Below are 23,747 nucleotides of genomic sequence, written 5' to 3' on the forward strand. Positions count from 1 at the left end.
CGCTTTCTCCCCCCATTTCCCAATTCCGGGTTCTGGGAAGACCCCACCCCACCCCCACTCCCTCCCACACACACTTCCCGCCAGGTCCTCTGGACCAGGTGGGCGGCCAAGGAGAACCCCTGGGGGAATCTGGACATTCGGGGACAGGGCGCGGAAGTGTGGCTCCAAGAGGCTGCTTTGCCTGGAGGCCGGGACCCCGGGCCGCCCGAGCGATTGTGATTAATACCCACAGTAATCATACTTAATAATAATCAATCGTTGACGACTCTGCGTCCGCTGGCAGCGTCTCGTGGCTCTGTGGCCTTGCCAAGGGCTGAGGCCGAGCAAGCACCTGGCCTTCTGGAGCTCTCGGCAGCTCAGGTGGAGGGTGGCTGGCGGGACAGGGTGTTGGCGAGGTCAGGGGTCGTCAGGTGGTGGGGGCTACGGGCGAAGCGCCGCCGCCCGGGCGCCTAGGGGCTGGGTGCTAGAATAACAGTGACATTCCTGGCCCGGACAAAAGCTGACGACGGGGAAGGCAGAGAGCTGGTACCTGTGCCGGGGGAGCTGTTTTTCAGCTTGGACGTTTGCCTTGACTCTTTCATCCAGGGGAATATCTGTTTGGTGAGGGTGGAGTTGGAGCCGGGAACGCACTTGGGGGTGCCGCTTTTGCTGGGCCCGCCCCCATTACTGCTGTTGCTGGTGGCACTGGTAGGTGCGGCGCTGGGCGGGGGTGAGCCGGGCGGGGCGGGCAGGGGCTCGGGGGCCAGGCCGGGCCTCATGCAGCTGCCGTTGAGCTCCTTGCTCTTGGCATAAGGGGCGGCGTTGCCCAGGGGCTGCAGCGAGCACGCCGAGCGCTGGTAGTCGCCCTCCAGGTGCGTGGCGGCCTGAAAGGGGGGTTGGGGGGGGCCGTCGTAGCCGAAGCCATTGCTGCCAGGGTACGAGGAGTAGCCTCCGAAGAGTGCTGCCGCGGCATTGTCGTAGTAGGTGGCTTTCTGCATCGCTGGGCGAGGCCCGGGCAGTGGGTGGCAACTTGCAAGAGCCTGATACCCTCACGACCGGACATTGGCACCCGCGGGGGTCACGTGAGGCGCCGGACCCCCCCTCCCCTTTCTGCCCCCCTCCTCCCGAGTCCGTTGGGAGCGGCTGACCTGCGGGGTGAGAGAAGAGACACAAGGGGGAGAAGAGGACTGGGGCTCGAATCCATCTTAGGAGCTGAAAAGGGAACTGACATCAATAGGGTTTTTTTTTTTTTCTTCTCCCCCACCCCAACATCTTCAAAGCGGATGCTGAGGCCACTTTTCTGACCTGAAATGGATTTTTTTTTTATTTCTTATTTTAATTTTAAGGAAAGAGCCCACCAGTTTTTATTTCCACTTCTACTCCTTTGGGGACTGCCTAGGTATGGAATCTTACTACCGCAAAGGCCATGGTTTCTCTCTCCCGCCTGCATGCTAGCCCCTGACCTCTTCCTCCTCCCTCTCCCAATCTCCACCCCCCCCACACACACCAACTCTGGGATAGGGTGGCTGGGGTGGGGGGGAACTAGGAGACTCCAAAATAAAAGCATCACCAACACCCTCCTCTGAGCTGAGACGCCTCCTGTCTTTGCCTCCCTCCATGTCCCTCCAGGTCTCTCACCCAAGCAGAGTCTAGCCTGAAGGAAAAAAAACAGAGGATCTCCGAAAGAGACAGGAAGGAGAAGCAAGTTGAGCAGGGAACCTTCTCCTGTGAGGAGCCCTCTCTTTCCCCTCCCACCTCACGAAGACAACAACAACCTGACCTAGAAACTTCCTGAAGATTTTTAACATCCAGAGCCAGCAGAACCGAGCCTCCTCCATGGCCCTGCGGCAGGCAGGTACCACCACCTTCAGTCTGAGTCTCTGCTCAGCTAAGTCTGGGACCCAGCAGCTAGCAGCCCCATGGGGCCCCCAAATGGAGCAGGATTGTTTCCATTTCCCTGGCCCAACTGATTGGTGCAGTGACCATTTGGCCCAAGTCTCTCCCGGCTCCATTTTTTTTCATCAGACCTAATTTTTTCCCCACCCCTTTCCTTGACAGTCTGTTTCCTCTGATTTCTCCAAAAGAAGAAAAGAAGAGAGAAACTGGATAACTGCTGGACTTTTCTACCAAGAGATGCTAAAGTGCTTCCTGAATGAGAACACCTTTTCCCAAGGCAAAAAAGAAAGTCAACAGAGCAATCAGAACAATATTATTCTCTGGGTTGGAAACAGGGTATCTTGTTTACTGAAGTTTTCCAAGTTAAAAAAAAAAATCATTATTTTAACGCAGACTTTTAAAACTGTGCAGAAAAAATAAAGCTTCAAGCTGTCATAGGATTTTGTGTATTTCTTCTAAAACTTCTGGTTGCATTTTTTTCCTCCCTGTCTTCCCGCATCTCTCACCATCGTATTTCATAAAACCTCCAGAGTGACCCTGTCTTCTGACATGTGAGTTTGGACTACCTAAATCTCATTCAGCCCAGCTGGTCAACTCCAAAGCAAACTAAAAATAGGAAAATAAAATAAAAGGAGGGCAGGTGAAGGAAGTCCCTTCCACACATAAATCCCCTTCTTAATGGCAGAGATTTACACTCAAAAGGGAGCCAGGGTAGCCCTGAGTTCCGATTGGTTTCTGGGAAGAATTTGTTTCTGGGAAATACACATGGGTCTGTAGAGCAGCAGGTCCTTCCAGGGAGGAGAACTGGAGTTCAATTGACCAGCCTGACCCAGTCCCTTTATTATTATTACCATTAGCCTCTGATGATTTAACCAAAATTAGCTTCGGAGCAGCCCTGGATGAAGGGGGAATTAATTAACAGGCATCAGTTGAGTTTGTTATTAATAGATAGAGAAGAGAATGAAATAAAAACGTTGGAAGAGGTTGGCTGGCTGGGCCCTGGCTTTATTTAGTCTAAATGACTGTTGCAGCCGTAATGATGATGATGATGATGATGATGATGATGATAAAGCAATAATCTGACTAGACGCCTGGGGCCGAAATTCCTGTCGTTCCCCCTGCAATAAACCTGCAAACCATCGCAGGACAGAGGCCAGGCGAGTGTGGGAAGCGGAGAAGCCAGAGACGGAACAGGAAAGAATGGAGACACCGCCGGCGGCGAGAGAGGGCTGGGAGGTTTGTGGACGGAGCTAGCCCCTGGCTGCCGCCTCTGGGCTGTCTCGGCCGCTGCTGCCGCAGGGGCTGGTGACTAGCTAGGCTGGCCCAAGGAGGCGAAGAGAAAGCATTCAGAATGCCTAAAGGGCTCGCGGTGGCAGGTTCCAAGCACACCGGGCTGAGGGCAGCAAGTTTGGGAGCTGGAGGTAACCGAATTAAAAGGCGCCTTAGCAACTCTGCTCCGGGACTTTGGCAGGCCCTGGGTCTGCCAGAGGGACAGTGAGAAGAGGTTAAGGTGTTGAGGGGATCCGAGATCTAGGGATCCAGGAGAAGAGGGGGTGGGTGCAGCTCTACCAAGCCAAACATGTCTATTTCCCTTGCCTCCATGTTGGAAAAATCCAGGCTCCATATGGCTTCTCCGGAGAGAGGGAGGGAGGGAGACGGTGGCTCCCGGCTTCCCCCCAGGGTCTCACTAGAGAAGGGCGGTGAGCCATCCCAAGAACCCCACCTGTCCAGGCACACCCCTGAAAAGAGCCGGGTCGAGTAACAATAGCTGGGGAAGCCCGGAGACAGGGGATGGGCCACCTTCCAGGACTTTAAAAAAAAAAAAAAATAGTGGAAGGAAGAAAAATAAAAGAACAAGAAAGGAAAAGGGAGAAAGGTTAGGCTCTTCTTAGCAGCCGGGGGAAAATTCAGCCCTGGATCTGGCTGCTGAAAGAAAAGAGAGGAGAAAAGGAGAGAAGCAAGAAGGGAGAGGGAGAGAGAGAGGGAGAGAGAGAGAGAGAGAGAGGGAGGGAGGGGGAGGGAGGGAGAGAGAGAGAGAGAGAGAGAGAGGAGAGTCGCTGCGTGGAAGGAAGCTTAAAGCTTGTGAACTCTTCTTGAACCGAGATTGGAGTCATATGGGCCATAAATCATTGAGACATACTCTCCGCCATTCACAAACTGATAGCCTATTTCAGTCCAGCTTACCTTAGCCACCGACGAGGGGAGAACAGGCAGACATAATATATATTCACATCGAGCCCCAGCGCGAGCGGCAGGCGAGAAATCTCCCCTCCTTGAAGGCAAAGGAAAAAAAGACCACTGTTTAAAGCTGCGTCGCCCCCCCCCCCAATAGCCACCCCGGCTGGGGAGCCCGAGGGGCAGAGCGGCCGAAGGAGCCGCGCGGCGTCTGCTTCAATTCATTCGGCTTGGGAGCGGGGGTGCTCAGGAGGGAGGGGGTGGGGGAGCGGGGAAAAAAATAGAAGAAGACCGAAAGGTGCTCGGGCGGCTCAGCTCGCTGCGAATCCAGCTCCAAGCTCCGGCTCGGCCAAGCCGCCACAGTGTGGTTGCCCTACAAGACTGGTACGCCCTACTCTCCGTAACAATGGCCTCTGCTTTTGCACAGGGAAAAAAACCACACAGACACACACACACACACACACACACACACACACTCACTCACACACACACAAGCTCACACACACCCCCACCACTCCCCCTTTAGCAAGCTTAGATGCCTGATAAGGAGGGAAGGTGTTGGTGGTGATGGGGGAGGGGGACATTTTTTAAACCCCCCCCCTCAAAAAAAAAAAAGTGAGAAAGGAAAGAAAGTAGGGATTTTTGTTTTGGGTTGTTTTTTTTTTTTTAAACAGGTAAATTTTTAAATTGAGATTTTGGTGCGGGGCGGGGGGGCGGGGGGGGCAGGAAGAGGAAGGCAAGGCAAAGCCAGTGGAGTTCACAGCTCCCCGGCACCCTGCTGGTAAACCATTATGCTAACTGTGAAGTAGGTGGGGAGGCCTAGTCAAAGGCACGCAAGGCGCCTGGGGGTGGGGGTGCTGGGTGCCGCTCTGTGTTCACTTGAAGTGGCAACACTAGGGCTTTTTTTTTTTTTTTTTAAGTAGTTTCACTCCTCCGGGACTGGTGGCTGGGTCTCCCGCCCTCTCGCCCTGGCTCCCCCTCTCCAAGTCTCCCAGGCTGTTTCTTCTCTTCCCCCACACCCTCCCTATTTCTTCTCTCTCCCCGCAAATCTCCAGGCTCAGTTTCCAACCGGTAGGGGAGACAGCCAGACCTTTTTTTTTTTTTAAACACCCCCCCTTTTGAGAACAGACAACAAGCGGTGAGTGATTATTTTAAAAATCCAGACCATCTTGCAGGAGGAGGGGGGTTGAGGAGAGGGTGACAAAAGGAGCAGTCTGTTTAGCCCGAGCTCCAGACACGGCTGGCAATAGAGAAGCTGTAAGAACTTCACGGAGAAGTTTCTGTTAAGATTCTCACCTCTGGATAGGGAGAAGGGGCTAAGAGGTGACAAGGACATTTGTACTTCTAAGAAGGTGAGAAGAACTACCAAAATGGCTTCATCTTAAGTGCGCTGGCAGAAGAGAAGGAGGGTAGTTATTATTATTATGCAGAACAAACCTGTTTGTTTCTCTTAGTTCTGCAAGATTTATGACTCTTGGCACAAGTGAGGAGGACTACAAAAGCTAAACTTTTCTTAGGATGTGTTTGAGAAGGGCAGGAAAAGGCGAGGAGGCCTGTAGGAGGGAGCCAAGAGCCAAGAATGTAGGTGTCTGCAGATTTGGGGCGGGGGTGGGGAAGAGCCACTCCCGGTGGAGGAGAGACAAAAAGAGGACCAGGACATCTCCCAAAGCAGGAGTGCTTGCAACTCTGCCTAACTGCTGACTCAGGGCTTAGGGGATAAAATAGAAGGCATGGAGTCTCTCTTTTCTACAAAGCCAGCTTGGAAAACTTGTTCTCTTAACTTCGAGTAGACAGAGCCAGCCACTACCCTGTGACCTCCTGGTTAGAATGCTTGGCTTTTGCCTTCTCCCATCTGGATGCACCAGAAGAGATGGGACTGGGAGAACAAAGGTGAGAGATGGTTCCAGCTATTGTCTTCCCTCCAGGAGAGGGTGGCTGCGTCTGGCAAAGCTTCCCTCACACCCCACTCACAAGCTCTGCTTTGGGCTAAGAAAGGGTCCTGCTCTCTTAGCGAGTATTCCCCGGGCCTCCTCCAGCCCCTACTGCTTTCAGTCCCGCTAAGTCAGTTTTCATGGGCTGGAGCAGCCAGTTTCTTGGGGCCTTGCTGAGCAGGCGGTGGGTGGGACCCATGGCCTCCCTGCTCTCCAGCAACAGAAACTACACGCCAGAACCTCCCACTGTGATGTCCCAAGGACCCTACCACCTGCCTAGAGAGCTGGTGGCTGAAGGAAGGGGAGGGTGGTGAGGACAGAGGGTGGGAGCCATTTTTCCCCTCGCGCAAGCCCAAGCCTATGTTGCTACTCAAGCCAGGACCCTCAAAGAACACCATTACAGCTGCCTGCGTACGTGGTTGCACGGAGCCTGTCCTGAGATTTCTAGACCCTGGTTAGGGACCTACTATGTTGGTTCCTATGTAGCTTTGGGCCTGGTGGGTTGGGGACTCAGCCCAGGGAGGCTTCCGGAGGCTTAAGGGAATGAGCACCTTTGGGTCTTTTCTCTTACTCCCCAAAATTAAAAGTCAAAAATGTACCTCAGACCCTCCAGCTCTCCTAGCTGTTGCTACCACTAGCTACAGAAAATCATTGCAAAACTGAGGCAAGAGGAGAACCTGGTCGCTATGGGGCTGCACAGCATTACCTCAAGGAATTAAGAAAGCCCAGAGGGTACCCAGCCAGCTGTGGGCCTGTGGGACTGGGCTGCAGGAGGATCTAGCCTGGAGCTGAGCTGAAGGAGGGTGGAGGAGCTTTCCAAAGACAGAGGTGAACCCCTCCCCTCCCAGAGCCTCCTCAACTCATTGTGGTCTCTTCTGGGGACACAAGGAGCTGTGGCATGGTGGGGTGGGGGTGAAAAGGAGGACTGGGGATCCAGAAAGCTAACCTGGAGAAAAATTTCAGAGGACACACACCCCCCAATGCAGTAGGAGAAGGAGTGGGGGCTTCTTATTAATTCTGGAGAACAGAGCCCATTTGAACTGCTTGGGAGGCAATTAGATCCCAGTTTGGTTTCTTTCTTCTTCCTTTCCTGGAGATTTCTGGCAGGCCGGTTGGCCCTGGTTGGGGCTGGGAAGGGGGTAGGTGGATGGGGGAACAGGCAGCTTGGAGGGTACCCGGTTCCTATGAGCTGTTGCTGCAGGCTGGGACCTTTCAAACTTCAGGGGACAAAGGCCGGGCTCCTACTTGGAGTAGGAGACATCACAGGGGTGTGCGGGAAGACTGGGGTCTGGAAAAAGAGGGGGAAGAGGAGTTTATCACTCCTGACAATGAAGTGGTGATTTAGGGGCAGACCAGAGAGAGGAGTGAACAATTTCTTCCTGGACCCAAGTAGGGAAATTTGGGCAACCTAACTCTGGGTGTGTGTGTGTGAGAGAGAGAGAGAGATTGAAAAAGAAAAATTGAGACGAGATTAAGACAGAGACTTTAGGGTAATCTAACAAAGGCAGAAATTAACAATAAAGGTAAAAGTTAGAAAAAATGGCCCCCTTCTGGGCATATTTTCCCCTCCCACTCGCTACAGCACTCCCCTCCCCCACTCCTAATCCGCACCCAGTACCAGGGGACAAGGAGCCCGTTAAACCTCTTAGAGCCATTCCTGGCTGCCCACCTTCCAGGCCTTGGAAGGATCATGTCTGTTTCCCTCTCCCCCTCCAAAAGAAAAATCTACCGAAGAGCAAACGAAAATTCTCCTCTCAATAAGGACAAAATGGCTGGCTGCTTTAAAATCGATTTCTGATATCAGCCTTGGGGTGACCAAAGATCTGGCCTCCAGCTCAACCAACCCACCGGCTCACTGAGAAGCTGGGACCTGGGAGCGGGGGGCAAGGCGATTAGAGAGCTGTTTCTTCCTGGTTCTGTCTGGGCTCCGGGCCCCACACTCTTTTCCAGCTTCACTGCCCAACTTTGTGGCCGCTGTGGAGTTCACACACGCACCGGAATGTCCATCTCTTCTTGCATATTAATAAAGATTTCAAAGCTGGCGGTTGTAAAATTAAATTGCTAATGAAGATGGCTCTTGGTATCTGGATTCCCAACCCCCACCTCTCTAAGACGCCTGTGCGGGAGGAAACAAAGAGGAAGCGGGAAGAAGATTCCGTGAGGCCGCGGAGGCCGGTGTAGACCCGGCTCAGCGGAAGCGGGGATCGAAAGAAGACAGAGGCCGCCACGGTTGGAGAAGAAAAATGCAAGCTCTGCTCTCCCCCCACCCGAAGTGGAGGGGCGCGGGAGGGAAGCAGGGAAACACAGAGCAGCCACGAGGGTTCGCAAAGTGTCTCTCTCCGGGACCACGGAGGCGGCCTGGATGCGCTGACCGAGCGGATGGCGGTGCCGCGGGCCAAGTCACGAGTCAGGGACAGGCGGGCGCATCTGAATCCGGGGCCCGCCGCATCTAGACGCTCAGTCCCGGCCTGGCAGACCCACCCCGGGCGGCCAGTCGAGACAAAGGTGGGCAGACTGGCGAGGGCAAGACGGGGAAGACCGAATCCTGGCCAGCTTGGGGAGGAGGTGGGTGGCTGGGGAAGGGAGGGAGAAGCAGGCAAGAGAGGAACAGGGGCCTAGCCTGCTGCGAGTGACTGGGCAGGTCTCTCCTGACAGATTGGATGTCTCTCTCCCAGTGACCTCTGTTTAGCAGACAATAACTCACCGGATTAATGACCAATCAGCGGAAGGCCTTCCGAATTGCCTCCAAATATAAAACCCCAGAGTCAGAATGGGATAGGGCCAGAGTTTGGACTTGCCAGCCCTTTGGGTGTTTTTCTTTTTTTTTTTTTTTTTCTCCCTCTCTCTCAAAACAGAGACTCTGATTTCCAGAACTCCAAGGATGAAGTTGTGCCCATCTCTTCCTCTCCTCCACCAGAACTCATGTACCTGACCACACTTCCCAAGGCAGTCTGGAAACCTCCGGTCCCCTAGTGGCCTCCCATATCCCTGACCCTACAAGAAATCTTCCTCTCACAACCATGCAACTTCTAAGAAGCCCCGATCTCTTTTGAATTTTATCTACTTCCAGTTGGGAAAAGAGATGAAAACAAGAGCAAAAATAGGGTGGGGGTCATCTACCTCATAGGCCTTCTGTCTTGGCTGCCCTGGGAGGACACCTACAGTGCTCTGCTACCCTGTGTGTGTCCTCCCCCAAAAAAGAGAGGGCTCAAAGGGCCTGGGGTCAGGGTGAGGCTGGGGGACAGGCAGTGGACCACCATTACAGAATCCAAATTCTGAAACCACAGTAGTCCCTGGGCTGGAGTAGGAAGAATTTCAAAAACTGAAATTTGGACAATTCCAGCCTCAGTCCAGTGCCTGGCAGGGAAAATGCCTTGCTCTGTTAGGGGGAACCCCCCTTTTCCTTAGTGCCCCCCCTCCAAATGCCAATGCCAGCCCAACCCAGCTAGCTGGCCCCTCTCCACTGACTTCTCACTTCAATTGCTCTCAGCCTGGGCTTCTCTGCTGAGAATAAAGACACCTTCAAGAAGAGGAATGGTCCAGATTCTAGTAGATTTCCTAGCCAATCACAGTAACTATCCACTGCTCTGGGTGCGTACATACTCCCTGGATATTGCAGATAAGCACACAGTAACTTCTACACCCAGATGCCCTCAGAACTCCAGGACATGCACCAGAGAGTTTCCCAAGGTCAGACCTATGGAGAAACTCAAAGACACCGTCCTCTCCAACCCCTGCCACTGTTACAGACAGGGAAACTGAGGCTCAGAGCCAGGAAGTGATTTGTCTAAAGTCATACTTGGCACAGCCTCAGCAGTCAGGAGGCTTGGATTCTAGGCATTCCAGATTGGCTGTGTGATCTGAAGCAGTGAACTCCTTGGGCCTCAGTGTCCCCTCTGCAAAGCCAGAGCATGTACGTGGAGGGGAGGGGTTGGCCTAAATGATCTCTCAGGTCCCTTTTTGGACTGACAGCTTGTGGTTCTCTGTGTGCTCATGTAAAAGTGAGTGACAGTATGCAGTAATAAACTGAGTTCAGACAATAAAGGGCACCACCTCTGCCAAAAGCAGAATATTTCTTCTTGGGATTTAAATGTATACACCGCTACTGCTGAAAACCAACCCCACTCCTGGTTCTCCTTGCTCCCACAGAGGCTCATACACTGGTTTCTACCACCCTTCTCTCTCTCTCTCTCTCTCTCTCTCTGTGTGTGTAGGGGGAGGTGTTCTCTACCTCCATCACTAAATCAAAAGTGCTATTTTTGGACACAGCAACCTGAGCAGTAAATAATTAATTTGTATAATTAGAGGAGGAAGGCTCTGACCTGGCAATTTTTAACTAGGAGTCAATGCACCCATTGTACCAGCCTGGTTTTCTCACCCGACCCCCAACTCTGCCCATACACCTACCAGCCTCTCCAACTGTCTCCCCCCGCCCCCAGTTGGAGACCAGCACTCCCAAGATGGCCAGAAGGGTTCAGAGTCAGACTCTGCTCCCTCCCCAACAAAGTTCCATTCTTTGCCTTGCTCCCCCACAGAAATCGGTTGGCTTGCAGCTGCCCCTCACAGCTTGCTTTCCCTACCCCCTAACGCTGTGCGGGCTCCAGGCCCAGGCTCTCTGCTCTTGGGACACATGAAATCCTCCTCCCCAGTTCAAGATGCCCCAACAATGCAGCGAGTTTGCATTTCAAGAAACTCCCATTAATATCAATTTACTTCACTGAAACCTTGGGTTCTTCATCAAGTTGATGATTTATGATAAAATCAATTAAATTACAGCCACTTAGGGCCCAGCCGCTTCCTCTCAGATTTCATTGGTGCGGGGCCCAAGTGTCTGGTGGAAAAATGCAAGTTTAGCTGGAGGCGAGGAAAGACAATTCTGCGGCTGAGAAAATTTAATGCAAAACAATTTCCAGGCAAAGCCAGGCTTCTAGACAGAAATGCAAGAGCCACCAGTTGGCCTGAGGAAATAACTATCTGGGGTCAAAATATTTCTCTCCCCAACCCCCAGCATCCTGCATGGCTCCTTTGCTCTGTTCCCCTTTGTGCTCACTTGTCCCTTCCCAAGCAGAGACTTTGGAGGAAAATTCAAGCAGTAATGGTGGAACCCAAGCCTGCCAAGGCCCAGTGTCAAACCACCAATCTCTGCTACCACCCCAGGCCTTTTTCTGCTCTCCTCCTCCCCTCCCCATGCAGCCATGCTCACTAATTCCTTATCCTCCCATGGCAAAGTTAAAGGTTCAAAGTGAAGATCAGGCAGCGTGGGCAGATGGCACAGAGGGGCCAGGGACCAGGCCAAGTGGACTGTCTGCATGTGGCTGTGGGAGGAAAGAAAGCACACTCGGGACCAGCACCACCCCACGGTGAGGGCACGGGGCAGCAAAGTGTGTCTAGAGCTACCATATCAGAGTACCAGGACCAGAGAACTCTGAGCCTCCCTCCCAGCTCCCTGTGTGCCCACTCACAAAGCGATGCTGCACCCCCACAGACCCCAGTCCAAGCACACGTGTGCCCTGGTGTGCAAACGGCCTCACACAATACACAAACACATCTCCACATGTGCATGCTTGCACACTCTCCTTATACATCACACAGACCCACCACATCCTGCGCATGCAAAGGGACAGTTCCCACCATCTCCCCACATCTGGGAAAATAAATCCCAGCAAATGAACCTGGCATCGCCTCCCACTCCTCGGAGAGGGGCTCCTCCCGCCTCTGCTCTGTTTGGTTTTTGGTTTCCAGAGCAGTCTGGGAGTAAACATAGCTTCTCTGAAGCCATAAATCACCCCCCTCTCCTACCTTCTCAGTTTAACACCCGGCCTCATCGCAGCCCTTGTAGTTTCAGCTTCAAATAACCCGCCAGGTGCTAAAAGGCTCACCATGGTGGCAGCTGGACTGTGGGAGCAGAGCCCCGCTGTCCCCCCAACCCCAGGAGATGCCCCCACATTTCCTTCATAACGCACAGCTTCCAACTCCCCTGGAAAACCCTCCAGAGCCTCCAACACCCTTCCTGGGCCAGAGAGCTCCCCCATCCCCTAAGCGGTTCCCATCCACACACCGGGGGCCTACAGCCCCACATTCCTCCACGTTGCCCCGCACACCCGGATCCCTCTACCCCCGCAGCACCCACCCGCCTCTTTAAGGTGCGCCCATCTTTGTCTTCCACGATTCGGAGCCAGCCTCCTTCCTGACCCAGGAGAGAGACCTGGGGGCTGGGGTCTCGGCCACCCCCCCCCACACACACACCCCTTGCCGGACCCGGGCCGCTTGGCTCCGCACCCCCACTTACCTGGGCGGACTCCCGCTAGGGCGCAGGCCGCGGGCAGCCAGGAGCAGCGGGCGCGCGGGAGCCAACTGCCAGGCCCGGGTCCCTCGGCCCCAGCGGGGGCGCCCCGGCCGCAGCCCGCCGCATCGCGCTCGCGCAGACCCCAGCGGCCCCGGAGCGGCGGGCGGCGCGGGGAGAGGCCCGGAAGCGCTCGCCCCCTCCCCGCCCCCGCCCCCGCCCCCGGCTTTGTTCGGCCCTTGAGGCCGCGGGGCGGCGAGGCGCGCGCGGAGGCTGCGCTCGGGGCGCGGCCGGGGTCCGGGCCGGAGCAGCCGGAGCGCCCCCTCGGCGAGGGCCCGCGTGGGGCTGCGGGCGGCCGGGCGCGCCTGGCACCCAGCCGGGTCGGGGCCGCGAGAGCGGGCCAAGCTGCCGTGCGGGAGGAGCCGGCGAATGACGGGGGGCACGGCGAGGCGCGGGGAGCGCCGGGGGCGCCATGGCGGAAGGCGGGCGCACGGGCGGCTCTTCAATGTCACCAGCGAAATGGGTTCCATATGTCCGGCCCAGCGGAGAAGGGAGGGGAAGGGAGAGAGTTCTGGGCAGGACGGGACGAGAGGATGGGGGTGGGGGTGCGCAGTGGAGGCAGAGAGCAGGGGCGAGGGCGTAAAGGGACGGATGGGAGAAGCGAGAAGGTTTGCACTTTTCCAGGTTCCCTGGAGTTTTCTAAAGCTGCTTAGGCTGGTAGGAACTTTCTTTCCCTTTTTCCTTTTTCCTTTTCTTTCCTGAAAGATGGGGGAGGGAGGAGATTAGTAAGGTTAGCATCCGTTTGTTCATGCTGGGGGTTCAAGGGAGGAGATGTGGATTGGAGGTGAAAGGGAAAGTTCTTAGGCAGCTGGTAGATCAACTTCTTCTCCCCGTCCCTAAAGAGGGAAAGAAGAGACCAAACCCACCAGGGGGAAGAGAGGCCAGCCAAGGAGGGATTCCCGGGTCCAGGTGTGAGCGCCTGACCCCAAATACCACCACCACCCCAGTGGAATTCTGTTTTGGGAGATTCCAGCCATTAAGTTACTGATGGTGGTGGTGGAAGAGGAGACTGACGGGCTAAGACAGTCTTGGCCATTCCCTGACACTTCGGTTCCTACCCCAGCTGCCTCACACCTGATTTAGCACCCCGGAGGGCCTACTCTAGAGGCAGTTGCTTCTGGGACAGCCCTGGCTTTGGGCAGCTGCCTGGAAAGAAAGCACTGAGTCTGGAGGAGCTTCCAGACCCCCTGCAGCCCTCCCCTCTCCCCTTGCCTGGCCTCCCCAAGGGGTTGGGCTCTTTCAACATGTCTCTCTCTTCTGTCTCTCCCTCTCTTTCTCTTTCTCTCTCCCCCCCCTCTGCCTTTTCTAACCATCTCTGTTGTTTCTGTCCCTTTCCCACGGCCTCTTTGTCTTCTCATACTCTGCCTCTCTGTCTTCTGTAAGTTTGAACTGAACCCACGAAAGACTTAGTAGTATCTCCAGAAATCACTTCTGGGCTCACTTATTAGGCTGCTTCTCTCCCGGGGGCAATGTGGAGCTCTTGGCCTCAGGGCCCTTTCATCTGCAGAGAAAACACATCCTTCCATCACAAAGACATTCTCTTCTACAGAGAAGGGGGCAAAGTGAGTGGTTTCTTTTCTAGTTCCCTCCTTCTCACTTAACTCTGTGTGTGTGTGTGTGCCCATCCAAGTTGTGGGGTTCCTTGTCCCAGGACAGCCTCCCTGCCGCTCTGACCGGCCTTTGTCTTTATTTTCCCTGTCATCCTCTCCTTGGGCTCTGCCTTAACTTCTCCCCTCAGAAAAGGATCCTGCTGCTTGTTCTCTCTCTGGGGCCCTCCCTTTTTCCTTCATCCTCTCTCTCCTCATCTTTTTATTCAATTCCTCTGATTGCCAAAGCATTGGCAGCCCAGCTTCTTACAGGCATGGGGATAAACACTCTCATTCCTAAAGAAGGACACCAGCAGAGTCTGGAGAGAAGATGGACTCAGCAGCTTTCCGAAAGCCCCTTCCACCAAATACGTTCTACCTCATCCCCTGACAGCACAAAAGCAAATGGGGTGCATATGTGCAGAACGGATAAGAGGCTGGGTGCTTCGTGGCTAAGTAAACCAAATATTTATATATAAACAACAACAACAACAACAACAAAGTCTTTCCAAACTTGCTGATATATGCCTGGATGGAGGGCATCAAGCCTTACGTGGAGAGATTCTGCAAGGAGCCAGCAACTAAAAGATAATGGTGAAGAGGGATGGTCTCCCCGCTTTTGTCTCTCCTGGGGGAAGTCTCTGAGTGTGAGTTGGGGAAAGGAAAGGGGAGGGGGTATCCCCACGGCCAGAAGAGACAAAGACCTGAAGCGGGCTGACAGAATGGAGAGGAAAAGGGGGGATCAGATCGCCATGTCACAGGCAAAGGCAGCAGGGGGAGGGGAGACGGAGAAGGAGGATAGTTGGTAACACAGGGGTAGCGGCCTGTAGGACTGGCTCCCAGCTCACCCCCCTAGCTCTGACCTTCCCAAAGAGCAAATGCTTCAGCCTTCCCCTTTTGTTTTCCATCCCCCAAAACAGGCTGAATTCAGAAGCTAATAAAACACAGGTCTCCCTCTTCCTTCTCTTGTGTCCCTCCTCCTCTCCAAGGAAGAGGTAATCCTTCCCCCTTCTCTCAGGGACTCCAAGACTTTGGCCTAAGTTCTGGAATGCTGCTTTGGGGGTGAACTCACCCTTCCCTCATTTACATCCCCCCCCCAACTTCCCAGGTGAGGGAGAAATACATACTCGCCTGTCACACTGAGTGTGTGTGGGATTCTCCAACACCGAAAGAGGGAGGCCTGAAGGGTTGGAGCCCCCATCCCTCAAGCCTGCCTTCCCCAGCACCTTCCCCCTTCCCCACAATCTCCAGTCCCATCAGAGCTGCCCCTGAATCCACACTCTCCCCAGTTCCTTTTATCCAGACTAGGTAACACCACACCCATCCCAGCCTAGGGTCTTGACCTCTCCTTCTCTTTCCCCCTAAACCCTTTTCAATCCATACTCCCAATCTGGGAGGCTTCCTCCACCACCCACCCACAAATCTGCCAGGTAACAAGGACGGGGCTCAGCGCCCCTTGGAGCCAAGCATGGGAGCGAGCTCCTGGATGCTCCAGGACTGAGGCCTAAGCCGCCACTCCACGAGGCTGTTGCCATGAATAATTAACACCTGGGTGCTGCGGCGTCACTCTAATTTTTCTCCTCAAAGGTTTACACTAGCAGGCAGAGTTAAATATCACGGATAATAGTAGCTATAAAGTCACTTGGCCGGGCTCCAGCCAGAAAAGGAAAAGCCAGCGGCCTGGACCTTACTTGGCAAAGGCTCTGGCCCTCTGCTCCTCATCCATCACAACTTTGGGGTGCAGTGTTGAATGTCCCCAGAAGCTACCTCTGGCTTTGCTCTTGACCATCAGGCTCTTCCCTAATGGGGAGGAACTGGGACCCCCACATGAGACCCAAGGGAAAAGTTACCAGCTCTCCCCCTCCCAATCTGCACCCCATTTGCTCCCTCTTTGGAGGGGGGCTTATGGAGGGGAACACACCCTATGTCCCGGAACCCTCACCAACTTTCTGGGACCACCTGGTTCCTGGAACATTTCTTTTCTAGAAAAACTTAGAGAAATTCTCCCTGCTTTAGCCCCAAACACAGAGTCCCTCACTGCTGAGGAAACTTTCTTTGTTTCAGGAGGTCGAAGGAAGGCTACTGGGGTGTGAATTCATTTCCTTGTTTTGTTAGCCAGTAGGGTGGGGAGCTTTCAGCTTCTCTCCCTGCCCTTCACCCTCTGCCCCCATTTTCTCCCCCAATTTGGAGAGCTCCTTCTCCACCCTCGGTACTGTGCCATACACATAGATCCTACAGATGATACTTTAGTACTATGACTGAATCCTTCCAGCCCCCTTCCCATTGCAGAGGGCTTCAGTTTGGTCCCCACTGATTACAAAAATCTTTGCCTTCAACTCCAGCCATTTCTCCCTCCGCCTCCACCTCTCCTGCCCCCAGGCTCCTTCTGCCTTCAGACTTGGGTTCTTTACCCTGGGCTGGAGTCAGAGCAGCCAAACTCCTGGAGGGGAACCGCTGAAAAATGAAGCTCTGTCTGCTGCTTTAGGAATGTTGGCTCTCTCAGGCTTGCAAATATAATTTTTATATTAGGTCGTGGTCTTTGACTGGGTTTATATGCCAGTGACGCATTTCTGGTTTACCAAATTTATACAAATCTCGCCTTAATTGATAATCACAGATGCTGTAATTTAAGACCTCCAGCCATAGAGCTTTCATATTAACTGCTGATATATTACTGCAAATCGTCTGAAATAACCAACTCCTGGGAGCAGAGCAGAGAGGGGAGGAAGTGGCTCCGAGAGCGAGTCTCTCCCGGCCGCAGAAATAGCCTAGCTTCCACATCATTTTCCGTGAGAAATGATTTATCGAAGACATGGCCATAAACAACACAACTTGCTCACAAACACACAGACGCGCGCGCACACACGCACGCACACACACACACACACACACACACAATGGCTGGCATGCCGGTCGAGAAGCTGACACCCATATTGCTATAAATCAAGAAAAAGGTTGGAGGAGAGGGAGAGAGAGACAGAGAAAGAGAGAGAGAGAAGAGGAATATTCCTAAAATCTCTATGCAATGCCTCAATGGGTATAAACATACAGAACACCGTGTGAAGAGAAATGGCAGGAAATGAAGATGGCTATTTGTCACATTTTACGACAATAACATTAATAACAAACAATAAATTTACATGGACATAGAAGACGCGGTAGGTAGTGAGAAATCCCTTCTACTTACAATACCCCAGCCCGCGGTGTGGCTCCGGCTGCGGGGCTGTTTTATTGCTGCCTCCCTCTCTTTTTCTCTCTCTCTCCCTCTCTCTCTCCCTCTCTCTTTTTTTTTCTCGGGGTACAGGCTTGTTTTTCAAAGGACAGTTGAATTGCACGTCAGAAACAGGGAGACCGAGCCTGCGATTTTCCTGACGAATACATATCTATTCTGCAACCTCGGCATTAATTATTTAATGAATCACGTGACCAGGAGGGGGAAGGGGGTCTTTCGATTTCAGGCTCAAAGGACCACTATGACCTTCCCCTTCAGGAGGAGAAATTTTCCTGCAAAATAGGTTCCCCCCAACCCACCAATGGAAGAGTAGTGAGTTCTTCTCTCTCCCACATTCGCATCTATACCTACTCTACCTACAGCTCCCTAACCTCCCCTCCCCAGACACACACTTACCCACAGCCCACCTCTCCTCTCTCCCTTCTCCTCCTGCTTCTGCTTAGTTCCTGGAGGTGCAGAAATAGTCTGCAGGGGCGTCTGGGGGGTGGGGGTGGGGTGGGCGCGGAGCCCTGCTCCAAGCCCCTGGATTTCTCAGCTTCCAGTTCTTCTCTCTGCATCCTTTAAGATCAAGATTCCCCCCAACTCAGTTCTCTCTCTCACTCCTAGGATATTGATTTTAGTGCGACCCACTCCCCTCTTCCTAAAAAAGCAACAACATTTCTAAAGGGACTAGCTTCAAAACAAACACTTCATAAGTCCAAGTTACACATGTATAAAGAATGGGGCTTCTGGCTTTAATTCTCCTTCTGATCTTTTGTGGTACCTTTGGAAGGGGCAGAAAAGGGACAGGGTGAAGAGATTACTCTGGGGCTCCCACAGCTGAGAATAACCGCAAGGGGGACTTTTTTTTTCCGTTGTGTTATTACCATCACAGGGAAACAAATTCTAGTGACCAACTGAGAATACACTCTAGAGACAAAGACCCCAGACTAAAGTATCTACACAAAAGAAGTGGACACTCAGTAGCTCTCTACCTATGTCACACCCCATATCAGTGACCCCCTCCACCCCTAACACACCAGTGAAGACAGCCGAAGATTTGAACTAGAGAGGAAGGAGAGGGAAGAAAGAGGCTTTGACGTCGGCCTGGCAGCCCCGGGTCCCTATTTCCCAGGTGTTAATATTCTGAGCTCCCAATCAGCAGACAATGGAGTCTGATCGATGGGGAAAGATTGCGGGGGGGGGGGGGGTGTGGAATCTCATAATAAAGGGTTAAACACAGGGACTATAGGAGCAATCCATTCCCTAGGCCTAGAGAAAGGGACACACACTCCTTCATCCCAGATGTAAAAAAACAAAACAAAAAAATCCCCCAAACCTTCACTTACAGCTTGGCCCCAGAACGAGCAGACCAGTTACAACCAGAAGCCGAGTCCTGGGCCACCGTGAGGGGTGGGAGTGCAAAGGGGAGCAGAAAAGACATTCCTGAAGAAGCCCCGCTCGGCACATTCCCAGCCTTATCTTCAGCAGCTCGGCGCGCAGCCTGGCCCGCGCCGCCAGAGGGGCAGGATAGGAGAATAAATTCGGCTTAGGGTAGGGGAGCAGGAGCCGAGGGGTCGCCACCAGTTTGTTTGGAGAGGCCTGAACCAAAAACAACTCAATGGGGAGAAGGCTGAGGACCCAGATGCCTTAGCAGCCCCCAAAGAAACAGTCACCCTGCCCGCCGGCCCCGGTAAGTTCCCGCTGGGGCGGCCAGGCGGCCCCTTGCCTCCTCCTCCGGAATCCCCGCTCCCGACGCACGGGTGGGGCGTCGGCGGGGCCCGCACTCTGTAGGGGGGTGGTCGGCTTTGATTGTCCAGATACAAAACACAGACTGGTATTGAATTCAGCCTGCTCCCAACGTGGGCCCTGCGCCTGGCTCCAGTCAGGGCAACTCCTTGCAAGGTCCTGGCCACAAATCCATTAAAAATGGTCCCCTTTGGGAAAAACAGTCCCCTATAGTCTGAAAGAAAGAAGAGAGAGAGAGAAAGAGCCAGAGAGAGAGACAGACAGAAAGGAAGTAATAGGCAGGAGCATGGGAAGACAGCAATCTCTGAAACCGAGAAATTGTCTTTAAGGACAAGAAAAAGAACAGCAGAATGACAGGAAGGCACGCCAGGCAGGTTCTGTTAAAATGCCCACACTCTTTTCGGATCCTGGGAATGGCCATGTTCAAATAAACAAGAGCCTGAGCGCGAGCGGAGCGCTTTCTTGCTGCCGATAAAGCGAACGTTCATTCTGTGAGAAAGGCGAGATTGATTTACGAATCTGAACGCGCCGGTTTTATGGCTGATCACAAATCCGTCAGCGCTCAACTCACGCTGGGAAACTTCCCAACTCTGTTTTCCAACCAGACTCCCCTCCCCGGCTGGCCACTCTTCCCAGGGAGACCCACCACGGGCGCTGGAGCGGCCTCCAGGGCTCTGGCAGGACTGGGGCAGCCCCTCTGCCCCCGGAGGTGCAAATAGGAGGGCCAACGGGAAGGGCCCGGGACCTGGAGGGAAGAGAGGGCAAAGATGAGGAGTGCCGCTGGAATTATAGAAGATGAGCCCATCCAGCTGGGGGAGCCTGCTGGAGGTGCTCAGCCCTGAAAAGACTGGGGGTCTGGGAGTGAGGGAAAAGGGAAATCTCGAAGCTCTCGCCTATGGGGCTGAAACCCTGGAATGAACCCCAACCTTCCTTTCCATTGTTTCCCTCCTCCTTCCCTTTGATGGACCGACCCCCTCACACTGCAGAGAGCTGCTCCTAAAGTCCCAGGTGACTACAGCTTCCTCACCTGGGCCTCTAGAGGGCCCACAATTGGTTCTCTGCCCTTATGAGTAATGGGTGCATATCTTACATGAGCCCCAAACATTTGCAGTCCAGGAGCGGCCCAGCTCCCTTTCAACTCACTCCCTCTCCTGCCCGAGGCCTCCAGCCGCTGGGTGTATTCTGCCATTCAGGGACAAAGGAGATGGTACCCACCGATGCCAGTTATTTCTTGCCTGAGTTAGAGTCCCCAAGTTACAGGAGACAATTTACAAAATGCAAATCAATACCCCACACACATCCCAGCAAGGTTCTGTCTCTCCTAGTTTTAACTGAAGGAACATTTCCTCTCGTCTCAGCTGGAGTCTCAGTCTGTCTGTCTGCCTGCCTGCCTGTCTGTCTCTCTTTGTCTCTTTCTCCTCCTAAGAGAATGGCTGCTGGTGTGGATTTTAAGATGCATCAAGTAGAACAGAGATTTGGAAAGGCTCCATGTTAGCAAATTCTCCACCCATCTCTTAAAATTAAAAGTTGCTAGAACTTTGGTTACTGTGGCAGAGCTGTCCCTGGAAATGGGCAGAACAGCCTATCCTGACCCTTCTCTCATCTCTCTTGCTCCTCTGGTAGGGAGGTATCCATGAGTCCTGTGAGTAGCTGGGGTGGGACTGGGGATTAGGGGAAGAGGGCATAAGTGATTATAGGAATAGCTTCCTAAACAAAGGAACTTCAGAAAATGGGTTGAGAAGCTGTGGATTTGGATATGAGACCTTGAGAGAAAGTAGCCTCCAAGGGACTGTTGCAGGGGGGGGGGGTGCTTCCCCCTCTTTAGAACCCAGGGGCTTGTTCCCTTAGCCCTCTGAAGCCCTATGGACCTATCTTTTCACCTCCCTTTGTCTTTCTTCCCTCAGCTCCCTCCAAGAGAAAGAGGAAAGAAGGAGGGATGAGCTGGATGGGGGGGGGGGCGGCGTTTAGAACCTGGCCTAGGAAAGGAGTTCTACACAGAAGGCTGGATCAGCACCCTACTTCTCTCCTCCAGCTGTACCCCTAAGCTAAAATGTTTACTTCTTTTCTCCCCAGTGGACAGTCATAGAAAAACAATCCAGAAATTCCCAGATAGCAAAGAAGGGGTTGGGGGCTGGAGGGAGATGCAGAAGGTGGGCCACACAACAGCCCAAGGACCCCTCCCAGCAGAGGTGTGAATTTCCCTCCTGGGCAGGAGTCAGGAGCCAGGAGCCAGGAGCCAGCGCACTGTCCAGTCTCAGAGAGGTCAAGGGGCTTCCGAGGTCATTTTGTGGTTCTAATACTGAGCTAATCGCCTAGAAAACGTGGCCTCTCCATGAACTCTCTCTCCTGCCAGCCTCCTGCCTCCAAACCCACAGTGAGCCCCAGGGTAAAAGGGCCAGCACATTCAGGTCTGAGGCAGAGCCCCCTGGCTCCCTTGCCCCCAGAAGTAGGGCCCCACAAGGGGGAACAGAGCCCCTAAAACAAGAGAGCAAAAGGAAACCAAACTGAACACTGAGCCTCCAGGAAGAAGTGGGGGGGGGGGCAGAGTTGAAGAGGAAGATTCCGGCATCAACGAACCTTGCCTGTAAACGGAACAGTTTCCTGCTTCAGAGTTGCAAATATTTAGTCCAGAATCCCAAGCTAGACACAAAAAGAAAGAAAGAAAGAAAAAAATGAAGACGTCTACCTATACCCTGCTCCAAGCCTGGGGCATTCCATCCAAGAACTGCATTCCATTTTTCCAGGAGGCAGCAGTGACATCTCCCCGGTAAACGGACATATGGGACACAAGCCCCCAGTGTAGACAAGCGAAGTCACAGAACACACGGGCCACATGTGCGTGTCGCTAAACACGCACACATGCTGGACCTCCCCAGGCCCGCCTGCATTTTCCACAACCTGAAAAGCACTTCTGAGCAGCCTCACAAACAACGTTCTCTGGGGTTTTTCAGGGGCCCTGACACCTCAGTCCCAAGCAGTTCAAACACTCTCCAGGTGCAAGGCCCCTCTCTCTCTCCCTCTGACCCAAGCATCAGTCATCATAAAAGGCAGCAAATCTGACCAAGCATCCACCATAAAAAAACCCTCGAAGAAAGTTGAAAAAGGAAAAGAAGGAGGCGAGAGAGTTTCTTCTTCCCTTTGTAAAAAAGCTCATAAAACGATTAAAAAAAAAAAAAAAAAAAAAAGACAGCCCAGGCGGGGGCTTTGTTACCTTTGCGCCTCTTGCCTCCTCTGGCCTGAATTCCGCGGATCCCATTCATGACGAAGGGCTTCTTCCAAACTGAGAGAAAAAAGTTTTCAACTTTATGGTTCCAAATTTTTTCCCCCTCGCAGATCCGGGAGAGCCAGCTAACACTTTTTTCCCCCAACAGCCGGTCTGCGGAGATTTGCTGTTGAATAATAACAAAGGAGAGAGGATACGTATTTAAAGAAAAGAAGTGATTAATGGTTTTCTGTATAATTCTCACATTTTTCTTAGCTCTTGTCTACACAGAATGGCTGTGAACTTTAAGCTCCATAGAAATCTTTTTTTATTCTATTCATACCTTCCAAGGAGCAGCTTTGATTTGGTTCTATAGAGACATTCCTGGGGGGGCATATGCTTTTTAAGAACTATTTCCCCCCTCCACTAAGGGCAGCCACATCCCCTGGCAGCTAAACATCACACCGAGATTCGACCGAAACAAAGCTCGCCGCTCTGAGCCTCCAGGTCCGGGCGATTTTTTATGAGGCTTCCAGCGGCATTTCAACAGGGCCGTTCTATGGCCCTTTCCCGCGCTGTGGACACGGGCCCGTGTGTCCTGGGCCCTACCCAGCCTCACACTCCCCGGGCGCGCTGCAAGCCGGAGGAATACAAAAGAAATAACAATAAAACGTGCTGGTGGAATCAGCTATGTTTATTTTCTGGTGGGAGACGGGACCGAAAAACGACTTTTAATTGCGTATGCTCTCTTGAGCCCCAAGCTTTTTGGAGGCCGGTGGGTGGTGGTATCCTGGCCCACCACAAGACCAGAGACCCTGAGGTTGGAGCCCTCAGACCTTAGCACTTCTTTTGGGTGCTGCCCCAAAGTGGCCCGAGCCTGACAGAGCTTGTGAGGGTCACCGGCACCCCCTTCCCATTCCCCCACTCCATTCTAGGGGTGACTGGGACCTCAGAGACAGAAAGCTATTTGGTCCCCAGTCGTACTTTCGATACTTTCTATGAGAAAGAAAATGAAAATTAATACAGGAGCAGGGCTTCACAAAAGAGGCCATTTGTCTTCTTGATTATCTATTTGCTTGTCAGAGTTTGAGCTATGGCATCGGCTAGCTCCTTTGTAATATAAAAATACTCTGAAAACCTGCAAACACCTAGAAACATCTGTGCAAAAAATTAGACTCATTAAAGCTTTAAACACCTCAGAGGAAAACGATACCTTCTTAGGCGGGAGGAAAGACGCCGGCCTCGCAGAATCCTCCCTCCGAACCTTAATAAGCAAAGAGTCGTCTGTCTAGAAAGAGACAGCTTAACCGCATTTTATTTGCTTATGACAAATAAATCACGATATGAAAGGCTTTGCCATACTTAAGCCTCTCGTGTCCTACAATGAAACATTCCCCCCCCCCATTAGGGATTAGAGTCAGCCCTCCCAGTACTTTCAATCCATTTTTGGACTGGAGGAAAAAATTAAAAGCCCCAAACAAAACACACCCACCCCAAAAGGAAAACAAACAAGTTACCACAATTTGGAGTCCTCTGAGACAGAAAGTCCCTTTGGACCCTTTGAAAAAAATCCTCAACCACATCCAATATGAGGCCGAATGGACTGGGATGCTTAACATATACGCTGGGTGGCATTTGTCTGTATCTTTATATCAAGGTTTCAACAAAAACACGC

General features: G+C 53.0%; 2 protein-coding genes and 1 long non-coding RNA gene across 4 annotated transcripts in view; 2 read left to right on the forward strand and 1 right to left on the reverse strand.

Annotated features, from left to right (window-relative positions):
- The window catches only part of LOC145717353 (uncharacterized), an 8,216-nt gene extending 5,904 nt beyond the window's left edge, over positions 1–2,312 (forward strand). For both annotated transcript variants that reach the window (XR_014140507.1, XR_014140506.1), the window contains exons 4-5: positions 1,609–1,834; positions 2,038–2,312. This is a non-coding gene — a long non-coding RNA (uncharacterized LOC145717353). The remainder of the gene's footprint in view (positions 1–1,608; positions 1,835–2,037) is intronic.
- Positions 1–23,633, reverse strand: part of HOXB3 (homeobox B3) — a 26,430-nt gene extending 2,797 nt beyond the window's left edge. The window contains exons 1-4 of the mRNA XM_081805937.1: positions 23,286–23,633; positions 22,082–22,259; positions 4,060–4,147; positions 453–1,127 (exon numbers count right to left, since the gene is read on the reverse strand). Of these exons, the coding sequence (XP_081662063.1) occupies positions 453–977 (525 nt within the window). The 5' untranslated portion in view covers positions 978–1,127; positions 4,060–4,147; positions 22,082–22,259; positions 23,286–23,633. The remainder of the gene's footprint in view (positions 1–452; positions 1,128–4,059; positions 4,148–22,081; positions 22,260–23,285) is intronic.
- The window catches only part of CALCOCO2 (calcium binding and coiled-coil domain 2), a 286,509-nt gene that overhangs the window by 58,475 nt on the left and 204,287 nt on the right, over positions 1–23,747 (forward strand). The gene's annotated exons all lie outside the window — the stretch shown is intronic.

This window comes from Leptonychotes weddellii, chromosome 15 (genome assembly GCF_054177405.1).
Source record: "Leptonychotes weddellii isolate Sample4059 chromosome 15, ASM5417740v2, whole genome shotgun sequence".
NCBI classification, from domain to species: Eukaryota; Metazoa; Chordata; class Mammalia; order Carnivora; family Phocidae; genus Leptonychotes; species Leptonychotes weddellii.